At 47.1% G+C, this 18,523-nt stretch overlaps 1 protein-coding gene across 1 annotated transcript in view; it reads left to right on the plus strand.

Annotated features, from left to right (window-relative positions):
• Positions 1–18,523, plus strand: part of LOC135057209 (uncharacterized) — a 284,086-nt gene that overhangs the window by 125,091 nt on the left and 140,472 nt on the right. Inside the window, 2 exon segments of the mRNA XM_063963101.1 lie at positions 12,712–13,764; positions 14,705–16,610. Of these exon segments, the coding sequence (XP_063819171.1) occupies positions 12,712–13,764; positions 14,705–16,610 (2,959 nt within the window).

Consider the following 18,523-nt stretch of genomic DNA (forward strand, 5'->3'; position numbering starts at 1 on the left):
TAGCTCGGAAGGGCATTCCGAACAAGGTTATTCCTACCCTGATACAGGCTAGGAAAGGAGTAAAGTCTAAACATTATCATCGCATTTGGAAGAAATATGTCTTTTGGTGTGAGTCCCAAGAAGTTTCCTGCGGTGGAGTTTCAACTTGGACGTTTTCTCCTCTTCCTGCAAGCAGGTGTGGATATGGGCCTGAGGTTGGGATCTGTGAAGGTCCAGATTTCGGGCCTGTCCATTTTCTTCCAGAAACAATTGGCTGCCCTCCCTGAGGTTCAGACCTTTTTAAAGGGAGTTCTGCATATCTAACCTCCCTTTGTACCGCCTACGGCGCCTTGGGACCTTAACGTGGTGTTGTAGTTTCTCCAGTCGGACTGGTTTGAGCCTCTACAGGAGGTTGAGGTCAAATTTCTTACATGAAAGGCTGTCACACTGTTGGCCTTAGCTTCTGCTAGACGTGTGTCAGAATTAGGGGCTTTGTCCTGTGAAAGCCCTTACTTGATATTCCACGAAGATAGAGCTGAGCTCTGGACACGTCAGCAGTTTCTTCCAAAGGTTGTGTCGGCATTTCATATCAACCAACCAACCAACCTATTGTGGTGCCAGTGGCTACTGACTCCTCAATTTCGTCAAAGTCCTTGGATGTTGTGAGGGCTTTGAAAATCTATGTGAAGAGGACTGCTCGTCACAGGAAATTGGACTCTTTGTTTGTCCTGTATGATCCCAAGAAAATTGTGTGTCCTGCTTCAAAGCAGACTTATCTCGCTGGATTAGGTTCACTATCCAGCATGCTTATTCTACGGCAGGATTGCCGTGTCCAAAATCTGTTAAGGCCCACTCTACTCGGTGGGGGTCTTCCTGGGTGGCTTCCCGGGGTGTCTTTGCGTTACGACTTTGCCAAGCAGCAACTTGGTCTGGGTCGAACACGTTTGCTAAGTTTTACAAGTTCGATACTTTGGCTTCTGATGATCTGATGTTCAGTCAATCAGTTCTACAGGAGCCTCCGCGCTCTCCCTTCCATTCTGGGAGCTTTGGTACATCCCCATGGTACTAATGTGGACCCCAGCATCCTCTAGGACGTAAGAGAAAATAAGATTTTACTTACCGATAAATCTATTTCTCGTAGTCCGTAGTGGATGCTGGGGACTCCGTCAGGACCATGGGGATTAGCGGCTCCGCAGGAGACAGGGCACAAAAATAAAGCTTTAGGATCAGGTGGTGTGCACTGGCTCCTCCCCCTATGACCCTCCTCCAAGCCTCAGTTAGGATACTGTGCCCGGACGAGCGTACACAATAAGGAAGGATTTTGAATCCCGGGTAAGACTCATACCAGCCACACCAATCACACCGTACAACTTGTGATCTGAACCCAGTTAACAGTATGACAAACGTAGGAGCCTCTGAACAGACGGCTCACAACAATAACAACCCGATTTTTTTGTAACAATAACTATGTACAAGTATTGCAGACAATCCGCACTTGGGATGGGCGCCCAGCATCCACTACGGACTACGAGAAATAGATTTATCGGTAAGTAAAATCTTATTTTCTCTGACGTCCTAGTGGATGCTGGGGACTCCGTCAGGACCATGGGGATTATACCAAAGCTCCCAAACGGGCGGGAGAGTGCGGATGACTCTGCAGCACCGAATGAGAGAACTCCAGGTCCTCTTTAGCCAGGGTATCAAATTTGTAGAATTTTACAAACGTGTTCTCCCCCGACCACGTAGCTGCTCGGCAGAGTTGTAATGCCGAGACCCCTCGGGCAGCCGCCCAGGATGAGCCCACCTTCCTTGTGGAATGGGCCTTGACAGATTTAGGCTGTGGCAGGCCTGCCACAGAATGTGCAAGTTGAATTGTGCTACAAATCCAACGAGCAATCGTCTGCTTAGAAGCAGGAGCACCCAGCTTGTTGGGTGCATACAGTATAAACAGCGAGTCAGATTTTCTGACTCCAGCCGTCCTTGAAATATATATTTTCAATGCCCTGACAACGTCCAGCAACTTGGAATCCTCCAAATCGCTAGTAGCCGCAGGCACCACAATAGGCTGGTTCAGGTGAAACGCTGACACCACCTTAGGCAGAAACTGAGGACGCGTCCGCAGTTCTGCCCTGTCCAAATGGAAAATCAGATATGGGCTTTTATACGATAAAGCCGCCAATTCTGACACTCTCCTGGCTGAAGCCAGGGCCAGTAGCATGGTTACTTTCCATGTAAGATATTTCAAATCCACCGATTTGAGTGGCTCAAACCAATGGGATTTGAGAAAATCCAAAACTACATTAAGGTCCCACGGAGCCACTGGGGGCACACCTGGGGGCTGTATATGTAGTACTCCTTTTACAAAAGTCTGGACTTCAGGAACTGAAGCCAATTCTTTTTGGAAGAAAATCGACAGGGCCGAAATTTGAACCTTAATGGACCCCAATTTGAGGCCCATAGACAATCCTGTTTGCAGGAAATGTAGGAATCGACCCAACTGAAATTCCTCCGTGGGGCCTTCCTGGCCTCACACCACGCAACATATTTTCTCCAAATGTGGTGATAATGTTGTGCAGTCACCTCCTTCCTGGCTTTTACCAGTGTAGGAATGACCTCTTCCGGAATGCCTTTTTCCCTTAGAATTCGGCGTTCAACCGCCATGCCGTCAAACGCAGCCGCGGTAAGTCTTGGAATAGACACGGTCCCTGCTGAAGCAGGTCCCGTCTTAGAGGTAGAGGCCACGGATCTTCCGTGAGCATCTCCTGAAGTTCCGGGTACCAAGTTCTTCTTGGCCAATCCGGAGCCACGAGTATCGTTCTTACTCCCCTTTGCCGTATAATTCTCAGTACTTTTGGTATGAGAGGCAGAGGAGGAAACACATACACTGACTGGAACACCCACGGTGTTACCAGAGCGTCCACAGCTATTGCCTGAGGGTCTCTTGACCTGGCGCAATACCTGTCCAGTTTTTTGTTGAGGCGAGACGCCATCATATCCACCTTTGGTTTTTCCCAACGGTTCACAATCATGTGGAAGACTTCTGGATGAAGTCCCCACTCTCCCGGGTGGAGGTCGTGCCTGCTGAGGAAGTCTGCTTCCCAGTTGTCCACTCCCGGAATGAACACTGCTGACAGTGCTATCACATGATTTTTCGCCCAGCGAAGAATCCTTGCAGTTTCTGCCATTGCCCTCCTGCTTCTTGTGCCGCCCTGTCTGTTTACGTGGGCGACTGCCGTGATGTTGTCCCACTGGATGAATACCGGCTGACCTTGAAGCAGAGGTCTTGCTAAGCTTAGAACATTGTAAATTGCCCTTAGCTCCAGTATATTTATGTGGAGAGAAGTCTCCAGACTTGATCACACTCCCTGGAAATTTTTTCCCTGTGTGACTGCTCCCCAGCCTCTCAGGCTGGCATCCGTGGTCACCAGGACCCAGTCCTGAATGCCGAATCTGCGGCCCTTTAGTAGATGAGCACTCTGCAGCCACCGCAGAAGAAACACCCTTGTCCTTGGAGACAGGGTTATCCGCTGATGCATCTGAAGATGCGATCCGGACCATTTTTCCAGCAGATCCCACTGAAAAGTTCTTGCGTGAAATCTGCCGAATGGAATCGCTTCGTAAGAAGCCACCATTTTTCCCAGGACCCTTGTGCAATGATGCACTGACACTTTTCCTGGTTTTAGGAGGTTCCTGACTAGCTCGGATAACTCCCTGGCTTTCTTCTCCAGGAGAAACACCTTTTTCTGGACTGTGTCCAGAATCATCCCTAGGAACAGCAGACGTGTCGTCGGAAACAGCTGCGGTTTTGGAATATTTAGAATCCACCCGTGCTGTCGTAGAACTACTTGAGATAGTGCTACTCCGACCTCCAACTGTTCTCTGGACCTTGCCCTTATCAGGAGATCGTCCATTTTCTTTGAAGAAGAATCATCATTTCGGCCATTACCTTGGTAAGGACCCGGGGTGCCGTGGACAATCCAACCGGCAGCGTCTGAAACTGATAGTGACAGTTCTGTACCACGAACCTGAGGTACCCTACAAATTTGGAAATGGAGGTAAGCATCCCTGATGTCCCGGGACACCATATAGTCCCCTACTTCCTGGTTCGCTATCACTGCTCTGAGTGACTCCATCTTGATTTGAACCTTTGTATGTAAGTGTTCAAATATTTCAGATTTAGAATAGGTCTCACCGAGCCGTCTGGCTTCAGTACCACAATATAGTGTGGAATAATACCCCTTTCCTTGTTGTAGGAGGGGTACTTTGATTATCACCTGCTGGGAATACAGCTTGTGAATTGTTTCCACTACTGCCTCCCTGTCGGAGGGAGACGTTGGTAAAGCAGACTTCAGGAACCTGCGAGGGGGAGACGTCTCGAATCTCCAATCTGTACCCCTGGGATACTACTTGTAGGATCCAGGGGTCCACTTGCGAGTGAGCCCACTGCGTGCTGAAACTCTTGAGACGACCCCCCACCGCACCTGAGTCCGCTTGTACGGCCCCAGCGTCATGCTGAGGACTTGGCAGAAGCGGTGGAGGGCTTCTGTTCCTGGGAATGGGCTGCCTGCTGCAGTCTTCTTCCCTTTCCTCTATCCCATGGCAGATATGACTGGCCTTTTGCCCGCTTGCCCTTATGGGGACGAAAGGACTGAGGCTGAAAAGACGTTGTCTTTTTCTCCTTTATACGGCAATACTTCCATGTGCCGTTTGGAATCTGCATCACCTGACCACTGTCGTGTCCATAAACAACTTCTGGCAGATATGGACATCGCACTTACTCTTGATGCCAGAGTGCAAATATCCCTCTGTGCATCTCGCATATATAGAAATGCATCCTGTAAATGCTCTATAGTCAATAAAATACTGCCCTGTCAAGGGTATCAATATTTTCAGTCAGGGAATCCGACCAAGCCACCCCAGCGCTGCACATCCAGGCTGAGGCGATCGCTGGTCGCAGTATAACACCAGTATGTGTGTATATACTTTTTAGGATATTTTCCAGCCTCCTATCAGCTGGCTCCTTGAGGGCGGCCCTATCTGGAGACGGTACCGCCACTTGTTTTGATAAGCGTGTGAGCGCCTTATCCACCCTAAGGGGTGTTTCCCAACGCGCCCTAACTTCTGGCGGGAAAGGGTATACCGCCAATAATTTTCTATCGGGGGAAACCCACGCATCATCACACACTTCATTTAATTTATCTGATTCAGGAAAAACTACAGGTAGTTTTTTCACACTCCACATAATACCCTTTTTTGTGGTACTTGTAGTATCAGAAATATGTAACACCTCCTTCATTGCCCTTAACAAGTAACGTGTGGCCCTAAAGGAAAAAACGTTTGTTTCTTCACCGTCGACACTGGAGTCAGTGTCCGTGTCTGTGTCTGTGTCGACCGACTGAGGTAAAAGGACGTTTTAACGCCCCTGACGGTGTTTGAGACGCCTGGACAGGTACTAATTGGTTTGCCGGCCGTCTCATGTCGTCAACCGACCTTGCAGCGTGTTGACATTATCACGTAATTCCTTAAATAAGCCATCCATTCCGGTGTCGACTCCCTAGAGAGTGACATCACCATTACAGGCAATTGCTCCGCCTCCTCACCAACATCGTCCTCATACATGTCGACACACACGTACCGACACACAGCACACACACAGGGAATGCTCTGATAGAGGACAGGACCCCACTAGCCCTTTGGAGAGACAGAGGGAGAGTTTGCCAGCACACACCAAAACGCTATAATTATACAGGGACAACCTTTATATAAGTGTTTTTCCCTTATAGCATCTTAATATATATAATCATATCGCCAAATAAGTGCCCCCCCTCTCTGTTTTAACCCTGTTTCTGTAGTGCAGTGCAGGGGAGAGCCTGGGAGCCTTCCCACCAGCATTTCTGTGAGGGAAAATGGCGCTGTGTGCTGAGGAGAATAGGCCCCGCCCCCTTTTCGGCGGGCTTCTTCTCCCGTTTTTCTGAGACCTGGCAGGGGTTAAATACATCCATATAGCCCCAGGGGCTATATGTGATGTATCTTTTAGCCAGTATAGGTATTTCATTGCTGCCCAGGGCGCCCCCCGCAGCGCCCTGCACCCTCCGTGACCGCTGGTGTGAAGTGTGTGACAACAATGGCGCACAGCTGCAGTGCTGTGCGCTACCTCATGAAGACTGAAAAGTCTTCTGCCGCCGGTTTCTGGACCTCTTCACTTTTCGGCATCTGCAAGGGGGGCGGCGGCGCGGCTCCGGGACCGGACTCCATGGCTGGGCCTGTGTTCGATCCCTCTGGAGCTAATGGTGTCCAGTAGCCTAAGAAGCAAATCCATCCTGCACGCAGGTGAGTTCACTTCTTCTCCCCTAAGTCCCTCGTTGCAGTGAGCCTGTTGCCAGCAGGACTCACTGTAAAATAAAAAACCTAAAAACTTTTTCTAAGCAGCTCTTTAGGAGAGCCACCTAGATTGCACCCTGCTCGGACGGGCACAAAAACCTAACTGAGGCTTGGAGGAGGGTCATAGGGGGAGGAGCCAGTGCACACCACCTGATCCTAAAGCTTTATTTTTGTGCCCTGTCTCCTGCGGAGCCGCTAATCCCCATGGTCCTGACGGAGTCCCCAGCATCCACTAGGACGTCAGAGAAAATAGGATTTTGGTTACCTACCGGTAAATCCTTTTCTCGTAGTCCGTAGAGGATGCTGAGCACCCGCCCAGCGCTTCGTTTTCCTGCAACCGTTATCTGGTTCAGTACAACTTTGTTTAGTTATGTACTGCATTGTTACTTGGTAAGTAATGTTTCAGCAGTTGCTGAGTTTTTCAAACTAGTTAGCTTGATGTGCCTTGTATGTGTGAGCTGGTATAAATCTCGCCACTATCTGTGTTAAATCCTTCTCTCGATGATGTCCGTCTCCTCGGGCACAGTTTCTAGACTGAGTCTGGTAGGAGGGGCATAGAGGGAGGAGCCAGCCCACACTCTCAAACTCTTAAAGTGCCAATGGCTCCTGGTGGACCATCTATACCCCATGGTACTAATGTGGACCCCAGCATCCTCTATGGACTACGAGAAAAGGATTTACCGATAGCATCAAAATCCTATTTTTAATTACCTACCGGTAAATCCTTTTTTCGTAGTCCATAGAGGATGCTGGGCGCCCGCCCAGCGCTTCGTTATCCTGCAGTGGTTACTTGGTTCAGTACTGCGTTGTTCTTTGTTAAGTACTGCGTTATTACTTGGTTCGTTAATGTTATTCAGCTGTTGCTGAGTTTTCAAGCTAGTTAGCTTGGTTTGCCTTGTTTGTGTGAGCTGGTGGGAATCTCGCCACCTTCTGAGTAAAATCCTTCTCTCGAAGTTATCAGTCTCCTCGAGCACAGTTTCTAGACTGAGTCTGGTAGGAGGGGCATAGAGGGAGGAGCAAGCCCACACTATTAAACTCTTAAAGTGTCAGTGGCTCCTAGTGGACCCGTCTATACCCCATGGAACTAATGTGGACTCCAGCATCCTCTGCGGACTATGAGAAAAGGATTTACCGGTAGGTAATTAAAATCCTATTTTTAGACAGTGTTAGTTAAGAACAAGTGTACTGCTATCTGAATATTTAGTACAAGTATTCTGTGATATAGATCCAGTAGTTACTGTGCATTGTTATATCTACTGTATATTCATACATATCTATATGTAGTTTTACTAGTCCAGTGGAGTTTTATTGTTTATCTGTAATAACTTCTGCATTGTACCTGTGACTGGGTGTGCCTGTAGCTGCTGTGTGGAATCCATTCTCGTGTATCACACTACTTGCTATTACTATATTCTGTACCCTGGTGCGTCAGGGTCTCATTTATATATATATATAGTGCTACACAGTATATTCTGTTTGGTGTTTTTTACTGTGTATTTCAGTCACCTCATACCGCTTTAATCCTCTGTTTGTGCCCTGTATTTACTGTCACATAAATCAGGGGGTTGTTTGCAGGTGTGAAGAATGGTTACCCAAGGGTATTCGGGCGCTCAGGGGACAAGGTGTTGCACCAAGCTGCTGCCTAGATAAGGGGAGTCACCCCCACAAATAGATAAACAATAGAAAAGAAGAAAGGCTGCGCTATTTTGATGAACTGACAATGTAATCCTCTGTATATAATTAATACAATTTATTATAAGATATATAATATCACTGTGCTTTTGTGATAATTAGATCATAAAATGCATGCAACATAAAACAGAATGGATAAAACCATACAATATAGATGATAATATTGAAAAAGGGTTACCCAAATGGTCAGAGCTGTAAGTGTAATTTAGTGGAAGAGTCCGTTCCAAATAATTCCCCCAAAATAGTTCTGTATCCGGTATATATATTCAGTGGGAGGTAAGCAGTGTCCCGTGGAGTGACAGTGTCCGCTAGAGGAATTGGTGCTCCTAGATCTTGAATGGCGAGCTCCTCATGCAATGCGGAAGGTTGAATCAATCGGTCCAATCTGCTATTTATGTCCTCCGACTTTGTCGCAATCCGGAATTTAGGTGGGGGATGGTTCGGCCTTCCAGTGGGTAGTCTTCAGCTCTGGGTCCCTTGTAAACCTAACGCGTTTCGCTGCGTTCAGCTAGCAGCTTTTTCAAAGGTCAAAGGTTGAAAAAGCTGCTAGCTGAACCATCCCCCACCTAAATTCCGGATTGCGACATAAAGTCGGAGGACATAAATAGCAGATTGGACCGATTGATTCAACCTTCCGCATTGCATGAGGAGCTCGCCATTCAAGAACTAGGAGCACCAATTCCTCTAGCGGACACTGTCACTCCACGGGACACTGCTTACCTCCCACTGAATATATATACCGGATACAGAACTATTTTGGGGGAATTATTTGGAACGGACTCTTCCACTAAATTACACTTACAGCTCTGACCATTTGGGTAACCCTTTTTCAATATTATCATCTATATTGTATGGTTTTATCCATTCTGTTTTATGTTGCATGCATTTTATGATCTAATTATCACAAAAGCACAGTGATATTATATATCTTATAATAAATTGTATTAATTATATACAGAGGATTACATTGTCAGTTCATCAAAATAGCGCAGCCTTTCTTCTTTTCGGTTGTTTGCAGGTATTGTTTTTGTCTGGTTATATTGTACTATTGCGCTCCAAGGCTACATTCCCTATAATGTCTGCCACACAGGGCAGGAAATCCGCGGCCGCTTCTGCATCATGCAGTGTTGGCACCACGGATTTACCTGAGGGGGAAGTTTTAACTGATGTTTCAGGCACTGGATGCCATACACCTCCCAGTCAACCCGCAGCACCTGTGGCCAATCAGGACCCACCTTGGGCAACATTCTCAAGTATGCTGAATACGCTTGTGACACATTTTACGCCCCCCTGTGGGACCTCCTGTGCCATTACAGCCACATATTGTCCCTGTAGTTAATCCGCCTTGGGCGGACACTCTGTCTACCCAGTTACAACAACTAAATCAATCTTTAGTTAGACAAAAGTCTACCCCACGTCCCTCTAGGGCCAAGGGGTCATCTAAGTGGGCCATTTCTTCCTCACAATCCACTAATATTTCTGATGATTCTTCTGATGAGGATGGGGAATATACTGATCCATCAGACACTGATACAGCCACTTCTGATGTAGAATCTACAACCCAGGTTGATGTTCCTGAACTAGTGGAGGCTGTTAAGCTGATTCTCCAAATAGATGATGAGATCGAGCCCACTACTGCGTCTAAGAAACATGAGAAGTTCAAACGTCAGAAAGTTACTAAAGTAGTCTTACCATGTTCTGACCATTTAATTGACATACGTCAAGAATCCTGGGCATCTCCAGGAAATAAATTTTCGCTGTCTAAAAAGATGCTAGCTCGTTATCCTATCCCTGCGGAGTTGAGTGACAAGTGGGAAACTCCACCGTCGGGGATTCTTATGTCACCCGTCTTGTGGCGTCATCTACTCTGCCTGTCACCACCGTCACCTCCCTGAAGGAACTGACGGATAAGCGTGTGGAGGGATGCCTGAAGTCTATTTACTCCCTTACAGGTGCTGTACATAGACCCACTATGGCAGCCTCCTGGGCTGCAAAAGCAATTGAAGCATGGGTTCAGGCAATTGAGAATGAGCTGCCTCAGGATTTTTCTGACACTGCCTGACAATATCTGTCTTATATTAGCACAGCCTCCCACTATATTCAGGAGGCAGGTATTATGGCGGACAAGGCGTCTACTATGTCTATCCTGGCTCGCCAAATTCTGTAGTTAAGGTCCTGGAAGGTGGACCTGGACTCCAAAAAGACCTTGGAGGTGCTCCCTTTTAACGGAGACATCCTTTTTGGGAAGAATCTGAACAAAATTGTGACTGACTTGGCGACTGCTAAGACTGCATTTCTCCCAACTACTAATCCTTCTGCTCCGAAGGCTAAGAGTACCACTTTTCGTTCCTTTCGCCCTCCAGGGAAAGCAAAAGGTCAGGCATACCCGAGACAGGCTCGTGCTTCCAAAACCACTAAGCCCAAACCTAAACAATCCTGGGCCGCTCGTCAGCCTGCTTCCAATCAAGAAAAGCCTGCTGCAAGACGGGGCGGGCCTCCCCATGGAGGACCCCAGGGTGGGAGGACAACTTATGCAGTTCGCCCAGGCCTAGTTAAAGACGACTTCGGATGCCTGGGTGCGGGAACTTGTCTCTCGCAGGTACGCAGTCTTTTTCAAGAAACGTCCCCCTCGCCAGTTCTTCTCAACGGTTATCCCTTCAGATCCGTTGAAAGCGCAAGCTCTACACTTGGTTGTGCAATCCCTCCTGGACACAGGAGTAGTAGTGGCGGTACCTCTGTCCCAGAGAGGCAGGGGATACTATTCGACCCTGTTTCTTGTTCCGAAGCCAAATGGGTCCTTCTGGCCTATACTCCACCTCAAATCATTGATCAAATTTGTGAGAGTATCTAAATTCCGTATGGAAACTCTGTACTCTAATGTACTGGCAATGGAACTCGAAGACTATATGGTATCCCTGGACATACAGGATGCTTACTTGCATATACCTATTGCCTTTTCGCATCAGCAATATCTGTGGTTTGCTATTGGCAACCTACATTATCAATTCCAGGCTCTGCCATTTGGACTGGCCACGGCCCCTCGGATCTTCACCAAGGTCATGGCCGTTCTGTTGGACCTTCTTTGGCGGCCCGCCGTGGTGCGTCCGCTGAACAATTGTGCAAGGCGGCTACGTGGTCCTCAGTGAACACGTTCATTAGGATCTATGCCTTTGATATTTCTGCCTCTTTGGACGTTGGGTTCTTGTACCTCCTACTGTGCGTCCCCTCCCATAAGGAACTGCTTTAAGACATCCCCAATGTATTCCCTGTGGAATCCCAGTGTACCCCGCTGAAGAAAAGGAGATTTATGGTAGAGCTACCATAGTTAAATCTCTTTCTGCGAGGTACACTGGATTCCACCCTGACGCACTTAGCTTCTATGGGTTTGTATGGCATTAGCCGCTAGTCCCTTCTCCTGTCGTGAGAGTGTTGTTCTATGTGACTAACATCTACCGTCTCTCTTACCTGCTACTGCATTGGACTGGTTAACAAAACTGAGCTCCAGTGCCTGGAGGCGGGGTTATAGAGGAGGCGGTGCAATGCATCCTGGGAACAGTCAAAGCTTTAGCCTGTTGGTGCCTCGGATCAAGATCCAACTCTACACCCCGATGTATTCCCTGTGGAATCCAGTGTACCTCACAGAAAGAGATTTAACAATGGTAAGTCTACCATAAATCTCCTTTTATCTATGTATCCAGTACAGGTCTGTATAGCTATCTCACTATGTAGACCTTGCGTTCTTATTTAGAACCCATGGGGGAAATGTAATATAATGTGAGAATCAGAAAGTGAGAGATTTTGGGAGAGTTCTCCTATGTTTTTAAAGTAGCAATCATTTGCTGTACATGGAAAAACCAGGTTGATTTTGCCATGTAAATAATTGCCACTTTAAAAAAACAGGAGAACTCTCCCATAATCTCTCACTTTCTGATTCTCACGCCCTATTACATTCCCTCCAAGTCTTCTTTTAATTGTATGGGTGGTATATAATGAGCTGGTAAGTGGGATCAGGATCAGTGTGTATACCGGTTACCATAAGGTGTAATGTGTATCTGTGCACATCTCAGTCATGCAGTCCTCTTTCATAAAGGTGAGATCGGGTTCTTCAAACAGTAGTGAGACGCCTGGGAAATAAGTAGTCTGAGAACCGCTGCATTAAATGACACTTATAAAAAGAAATGTGGACTGGGACGGGGGCTGGCTCCAGGGCTGTGCTCTCTGCTGGAGCTGGTGAACTTGGAGTTGCCCACACAGCGCTGCCTGCCCTAGTGGGATCTCCAGACGGCTGTGGCTGCTGCCTACTCCTGCTGGGGCTACACTATAATTATCAGCTGCTGCAGCCGCCCCTATCCAGTCTGTCTGCCAACTGCTGCAGCTGCCCTTCGCCAGTTAGGCCCCTGTGAATTAAGTGACCCCCAAACCCTCGGAGGCCGTGCTGTGCCCGCAGACCCCCTGCTGCAACGTGTCACACCCTATATTCTGGCCTGACTGAGCCCTGGTATTGTGCTATTGCAATCCAATGTACAGGCCCCTAGCTTTGTGTCTGCCTGCCTGATGTTGCCCTAAAGCCACGTGGGGGGCCACCGCACGGGGATGACCCACATTTTATCTAACACCAAGGCCATATGAAAGTATAACGCTACACCACCTTCTTTGCAGACCGATCTCATGGTGAGAGGCATAAAGAAGAAGAAGGCCAAGACCAAGCCGGACGCGACCCCGTCTCCTGCGGCCCGTCACTCGTCAGATCTGCGTCAGTTCTTAACTCAGCAGACCTCGGACCCAGCCGCCTCCTCTGCCGTCCGGGCCTCTCCGATTTTGCATACCCCGGTGGAGGAGTTGTCGTCCTCCAGGAACCGGCTTCCTCCTATGGCTTCCTCTTCGACCGCTGAGATTAGCGAGATCCTGTCGCATGTTAGATCTCTTCCCACGAAACAGGATTTTTCAACCTTAGAGTCTCGCTTGCTGTCCACCATCAAGCAGGAAGTGACAGCGCTTCGACAAGATATGTCTCAAATTGCGGACCGTGTGGACATATTGGAACGACACGAGACATCCAGCGTTGACACTCTTACCAAATTTCGGGAGGTGCTTTCTCATCAGCGGAGCGACATATCTTTTCTCAAATCACGTATTGAGGATATGGATAATCGCGGCCGGCGAAATAATATCAGGGTCAGGGGTCTCCCTGAGAGCGTCCAACAGGCTGATCTGACGAACGCCTTAACTGCAATATTTGGAGAACTTATCGATCTGGACTCTAACAAGGACATCGTATTTGATAGGGCACATCGTGCTCTCCGTCCCCGCGGCATACCATCCGACAAGCCGCGAGACGTGATTTGCAGGCTCCACTACTATGTCCAGAAGGAGGAGATAATGAGAAAGGCCCGTCAGCTGGATGGTGTTGATTTTCAAGGCGAAAGGATTCAGTTATTTCCGGATCTCGCATGGTCGACTCTACAACAACGCCGAGCCTTGAAACCCCTCACCGATTCCCTTCGGAAACTGGAACTGAAATACAGATGGGGCTTCCCTTTTTCTCTTCAGGTCACTCTTAATGGCAACGTAGCTACCGTTTCCAGACCCTCGGAGCTTCCGGCCTTCTTCACGACCCTAGGCATACCACCAGTCCTATTACCTGATTGGGAGGCCTTTCATCACCAGCCTGACATGCCTACCGTGACCCCTCCAGATGATATGTGGCGGCAAGTGCGATCCCCACGTACACGGGGGCCTCATCCTGCTGATTCACTGTCTTCTGAACCTCCTTGATTGAGAGGCCCTATCCGGTTTTGATGTGAATTCTCCTGCCACTCCTGTTAAATGCTTGGTTTTTCTTCTTCTTCGTGCTGAACTACGTTGCTCACATGTGTGATCGTTTATATACTGGTTTTGTAGTTAAGCTGTATGTTATCGTTAGAATGTTTTGTATTTTGCCCATATGCGCCCCTTGGTAATTTTTCTCACTATTTCTGCTTCTACATTGTGGGTGGTCGCTGTCCTTGGCCCCCCGTTGGTCCCCCAATATGCTGCATCCCCTGTTTCTTTGGGCTAGGAGTCGGCAGGATTCCGCTCCTGTCCCTTTTGCAGCTGCTCCTTTTCTAATATTGCTCTTAGCTTTGTTAGGTATTACTGCCCTTTGCAGAGTGGCTCTCCACTCCGCATCTTCTTTCTTTACTTTTTCTGATTTCTCTTTCACTCAATTTCCTACCTTTGTTGTCCTTTCTCTACCCCCTTGCTTACCTATCACAGGGATGTTCAATGCAATTCTCTTCAGACTACCGCAATGGCGGGGATGAATGATTTACACGTTACTACCATTAATGTAAAGGGTTTAAATATTCCTGAGAAAAGGTCTAAACTCCTCAAATGGCTTAGAGATGAGAAGGTTGATGTTGCTTTCATTCAGGAGACACATTTTAGGTTGGGACAAGCACCGTCCCTGAAATGTCATTATTATCCTCATGTTTTTATGTCCAATAACCCTTCAGGTAAGACATTGGGGGTGGCTGTTTTATTGGCTCGTCACCTCCCTATCCTTAATGTCACTTCACATAGGTTAGCTGAAGGTAGGGGGCTGTTGGTTAAATGCAATATACATAATCAGCGTTTCTCTTTTGTGAATGTTTATGCTCCCAATGCTCAACAGCCTTCCTTTCTATCTTCGGTCCTGGAAACAGCTGAGCCTCTCCTTGAAGGAGTGATAGTGATGGGAGGCGACTTAAATTGGACTCTTGATCCCCTTCATGACACCTCTAAAATGATCTCCTATAGGCCGGAGAGGGAGTACAGGAGGGTGAGACGCACCTTGCTCGACCACCAGCTGATCGATACATGGAGACTGACGCATCCTGCCGAGGTAGATTATTCCTTTTTTTCGCACCCACATCAGACATATTCCAGGATTGATTACTTGTTCCTGAGCCACCAACACCTACATCTTCTTTCTGACGCATCTATTGGACAAATTGTATGGTCGGACCATGCCCCTGTTAACCTTACAATACACCTCCCGTCTTGTACACGTCGCCAATGGTCTTGGCGTTTTAATGATACGTTTTTACAAGATGCGACGTGTCGCTCTCAAATTGACTCCGCCTTAGACTCCTATATCGGTACTAATGATCTAGATGATATCTCCAAGGTCTCAGTGTGGGAAGCACATAAATGCGTCATAAGGGGGGTTTGTGTCCAGATAGGCACATTTCGTAAAAAACAAAGAGAAAAACTTAGAGATGATTTATTGTCTAAGATAAAATCTCTCGAACTTTTACATAAGAAATTCCAAACCCCACAACATTACTCTGATCTTGACAATGCTAGGGCTGATTTGAATAAATTGCTTTCTGATAGAGTAAAATTTTCATATCGGAAGTGCCGCAGCAGATACTACCAATGGGGCAACAAACCTGGGAAACTATTGGCCAAAGCTCTTAGAGAGCAACGTGCACTCACCTTTATTCATTCTATTAAAGATAGTCGCGGACAACCCCAACACGAGACACTCCACATTGCCAAGGCCTTTCGGACCTTCTACTCCACTTTATACAATCTTTCTGGGCCTTCTGGACGGACAGATAGGCTATCTCACCGAGCAGCTATATCTGACTACTTAAGGACTCTAGACTTCCCGTCAATGTCCAAAGATGAGATAGACGGTTTGGAAGCCCCCTTTTCTTATGAGGAGGTTGCTAAAGTTATTGATTCCTCACCCAACGGCAAAAGTCCTGGCCCTGATGGGTATACTATTGCCTATTATAAGGCTTTCAAGGAGAAATTAACCCCTCTTCTCACGAGAGCCTTTAATACTATATCAGAACACTCACATTTCTCCCCACAATCCCTTGAAGCCCATATTATAGTTTTACCCAAAGAGGGCAAAGATCCCAGTCTCTGCTCTAGCTACCGGCCGATCTCGCTACTGAATATAGACATAAAACTCTTTGCCAAATTAATTGCAAATCGCCTCAAAACATTATTGCCCGGTTTGATTCATGGAGACCAGGCCGGATTTGTCTTAGGCCGAGAGGCCAGAGACAACACCTCTAAAGTGCTTAATATGATTCACTACGCTGGCCGGGCTTCGTCCCCCTCGATCCTGCTGTCGACCGATGCTGAAAAAGCTTTTGACAGGGTGGACTGGGACTTCCTGTCTGGCGTCTTGAGGCATCTAGGGCTTGGCAACGCCTGTCTCCATAGAATCTTATCTCTTTATACTTCACCATCTGCTAAAATTAGGGTTAATGGCTACCTATCCGATTCCTTTTCAATCTCCAATGGCACACGACAGGGCTGCCCACTATCCCCGCTACTTTTTGTTCTATGCATGGAAGCTTTGGCCAGAAGCATTAGGGCTAACCCCAACGTCTCTGGTTTGGTGGTGAGGGGGACCGAATACAAATTGGCTTTATATGCCGACGACTTACTCGCTTTAATCTCGAATCCGGTCACCTCACTACCGAATCTGATGTTTGAATTTGATAAGTTCGGAGCCCTTTCTAATTTTAAGATAAATTATTCCAAATCTATTGCCATGAACCTGACCACCTCCCCCGGTGTGATTGTGGGTTTAAAGTGCTCCTTCCCTTTTGCCTGGCATGACCACAAATTAAAGTATTTGGGGATTTTACTCTCCAACGACTTATCCAAACTTTTCTCCTTGAATTTTAGCCCTTTATTGACGAAGCTCCGTATGGACTTCCAGAGGTGGAAGAAATTACGACTATCGTGGTTTGGTAGAATTAACGTAGTCAAAATGAATGCCCTCCCTAGGATTTTATTCTTTCTTCAAACTCTCCCTATACACATCCCTCTCCTGTGGTTTCGGGACGTCCAGAATCTCATTCGCGCCTTTGTTTGGGGTTGCAACGCACCTAGATTTAAACACGATATCCTATTTCGGAGAAAACACCAGGGTGGACAACAGCTCCCACATATTCCCAGCTATTACCATGCAGTACAGTTGACTAGGATTTTAGAATGGACGCGTGCCAAAGACTGTAAACAATGGGTGCTTCTGGAGGAGGGATGTCTCCAACATCATATTGAGGTCGTACCATGGTTGCCTATCCTTCCAAGGGTTACTCACCCCACAGTCTCCCCCACGCTCAAGCTGTGGAACAAACTGAGGTCTGGAAGCCATATATCCTCCAAATGGTCTCCCTTAACTTCCTTTCTATATAATCCCGAATTTATTCCAGGTCTCCATGAGACGGCCTTTGCTCCATGGGCGGAGGCTGGGATTTTTAGGGTCGGTCAGCTGGTGAGTTCGGGCAAGGTGCGGTCATTTTCGGATATTCAATCTCTCTGGAATATACCTAGCTCCGGTTTTTGGAAGTTCCTTCAGGTTCATCATTTCATAACATCCTCCAGGAACCTCCCTGATATAACTAGGGATCTTACCTCTTTTGAAAAAATGTGTGTCTCTCCTAGATCTCCTACACACACCATCTCTCAAATATATGTGCTTCTTATTGAGAACCTATTTCCGCAGCCCCCTACCTTCATGACTTCCTGGGAGAGGGAAATGCCGGGATTAGCTACACGGGCCAATTGGGACACCATATTTCGTAACACCCAGGCGAGCTCCTTATGTTTATCAACTATGGAGACTCTTTTCAAGCTCATATATAGGTGGTATAGGACTCCCCTTGTCCTCAATAAAATGTTTCCCTCTCTCTCAAATCTTTGCTGGAGATGTAAAGGTGCCCCAGGGAGCTTTTTACACATTTGGTGGGACTGCCCTCTTATGACCCCGTTTTGGAGGGAAGTATTTAAATGCTCCGAACTGATAGTAGGGGATGTAGTTCCTAGAGACCCAGAGTTTTGGCTTCTCAACCTCACCTCGGTGGGTGTACATTCCTACAAATACTCCCTGCTGAGACATCTTAGCAATGCTGCTAAGGCGGTTATTCCGACTCTTTGGAGATCCGCCTTACCGCCTTCGATTAAACTATGGTTTAAAAAGATTGACTACTTTTTAGATATGGAAGACCTTGTCTCCTTTTCAATAGGAAAAACCACCAACTTTACAGCCATTTGGGCTCCCTGGTATGTTTTCAAGGAGTCGCCTATATATCGGTCTTTCATGTTTAACTAGACTGTCTACCATTATTCATTCCAGGCATATACTTAACATGTTTTGCAACTTTAACTGGAATAACCCTCCCGCTATTCACTCATAGGACTCATCCCTTCTCTGCAAATTTCCTCATCTAACACTACCTTTTACACGGCTTCTCCCTTTCTTTCTTTTCATTTCTTTTCTATCTCTCTCTTCCTTTCTATATTAACCTCAGCTGTTTTGTTATGACGTTTGTTTTTTCATGTTTATTATGCTATTGAAAAGCAGACAATTTTTCTTTCCTTTTTTTTTTTATGCCTTAGGAGCTTTACATGTATCTCATTGATATACATACTATGTGTTGATTTTGTCTCCTATTTTGGGAAATGTATTGTACTATTGTTT

This window comes from Pseudophryne corroboree, chromosome 3 (genome assembly GCF_028390025.1).
Source record: "Pseudophryne corroboree isolate aPseCor3 chromosome 3, aPseCor3.hap2, whole genome shotgun sequence".
Classification (NCBI taxonomy): domain Eukaryota; kingdom Metazoa; phylum Chordata; class Amphibia; order Anura; family Myobatrachidae; genus Pseudophryne; species Pseudophryne corroboree.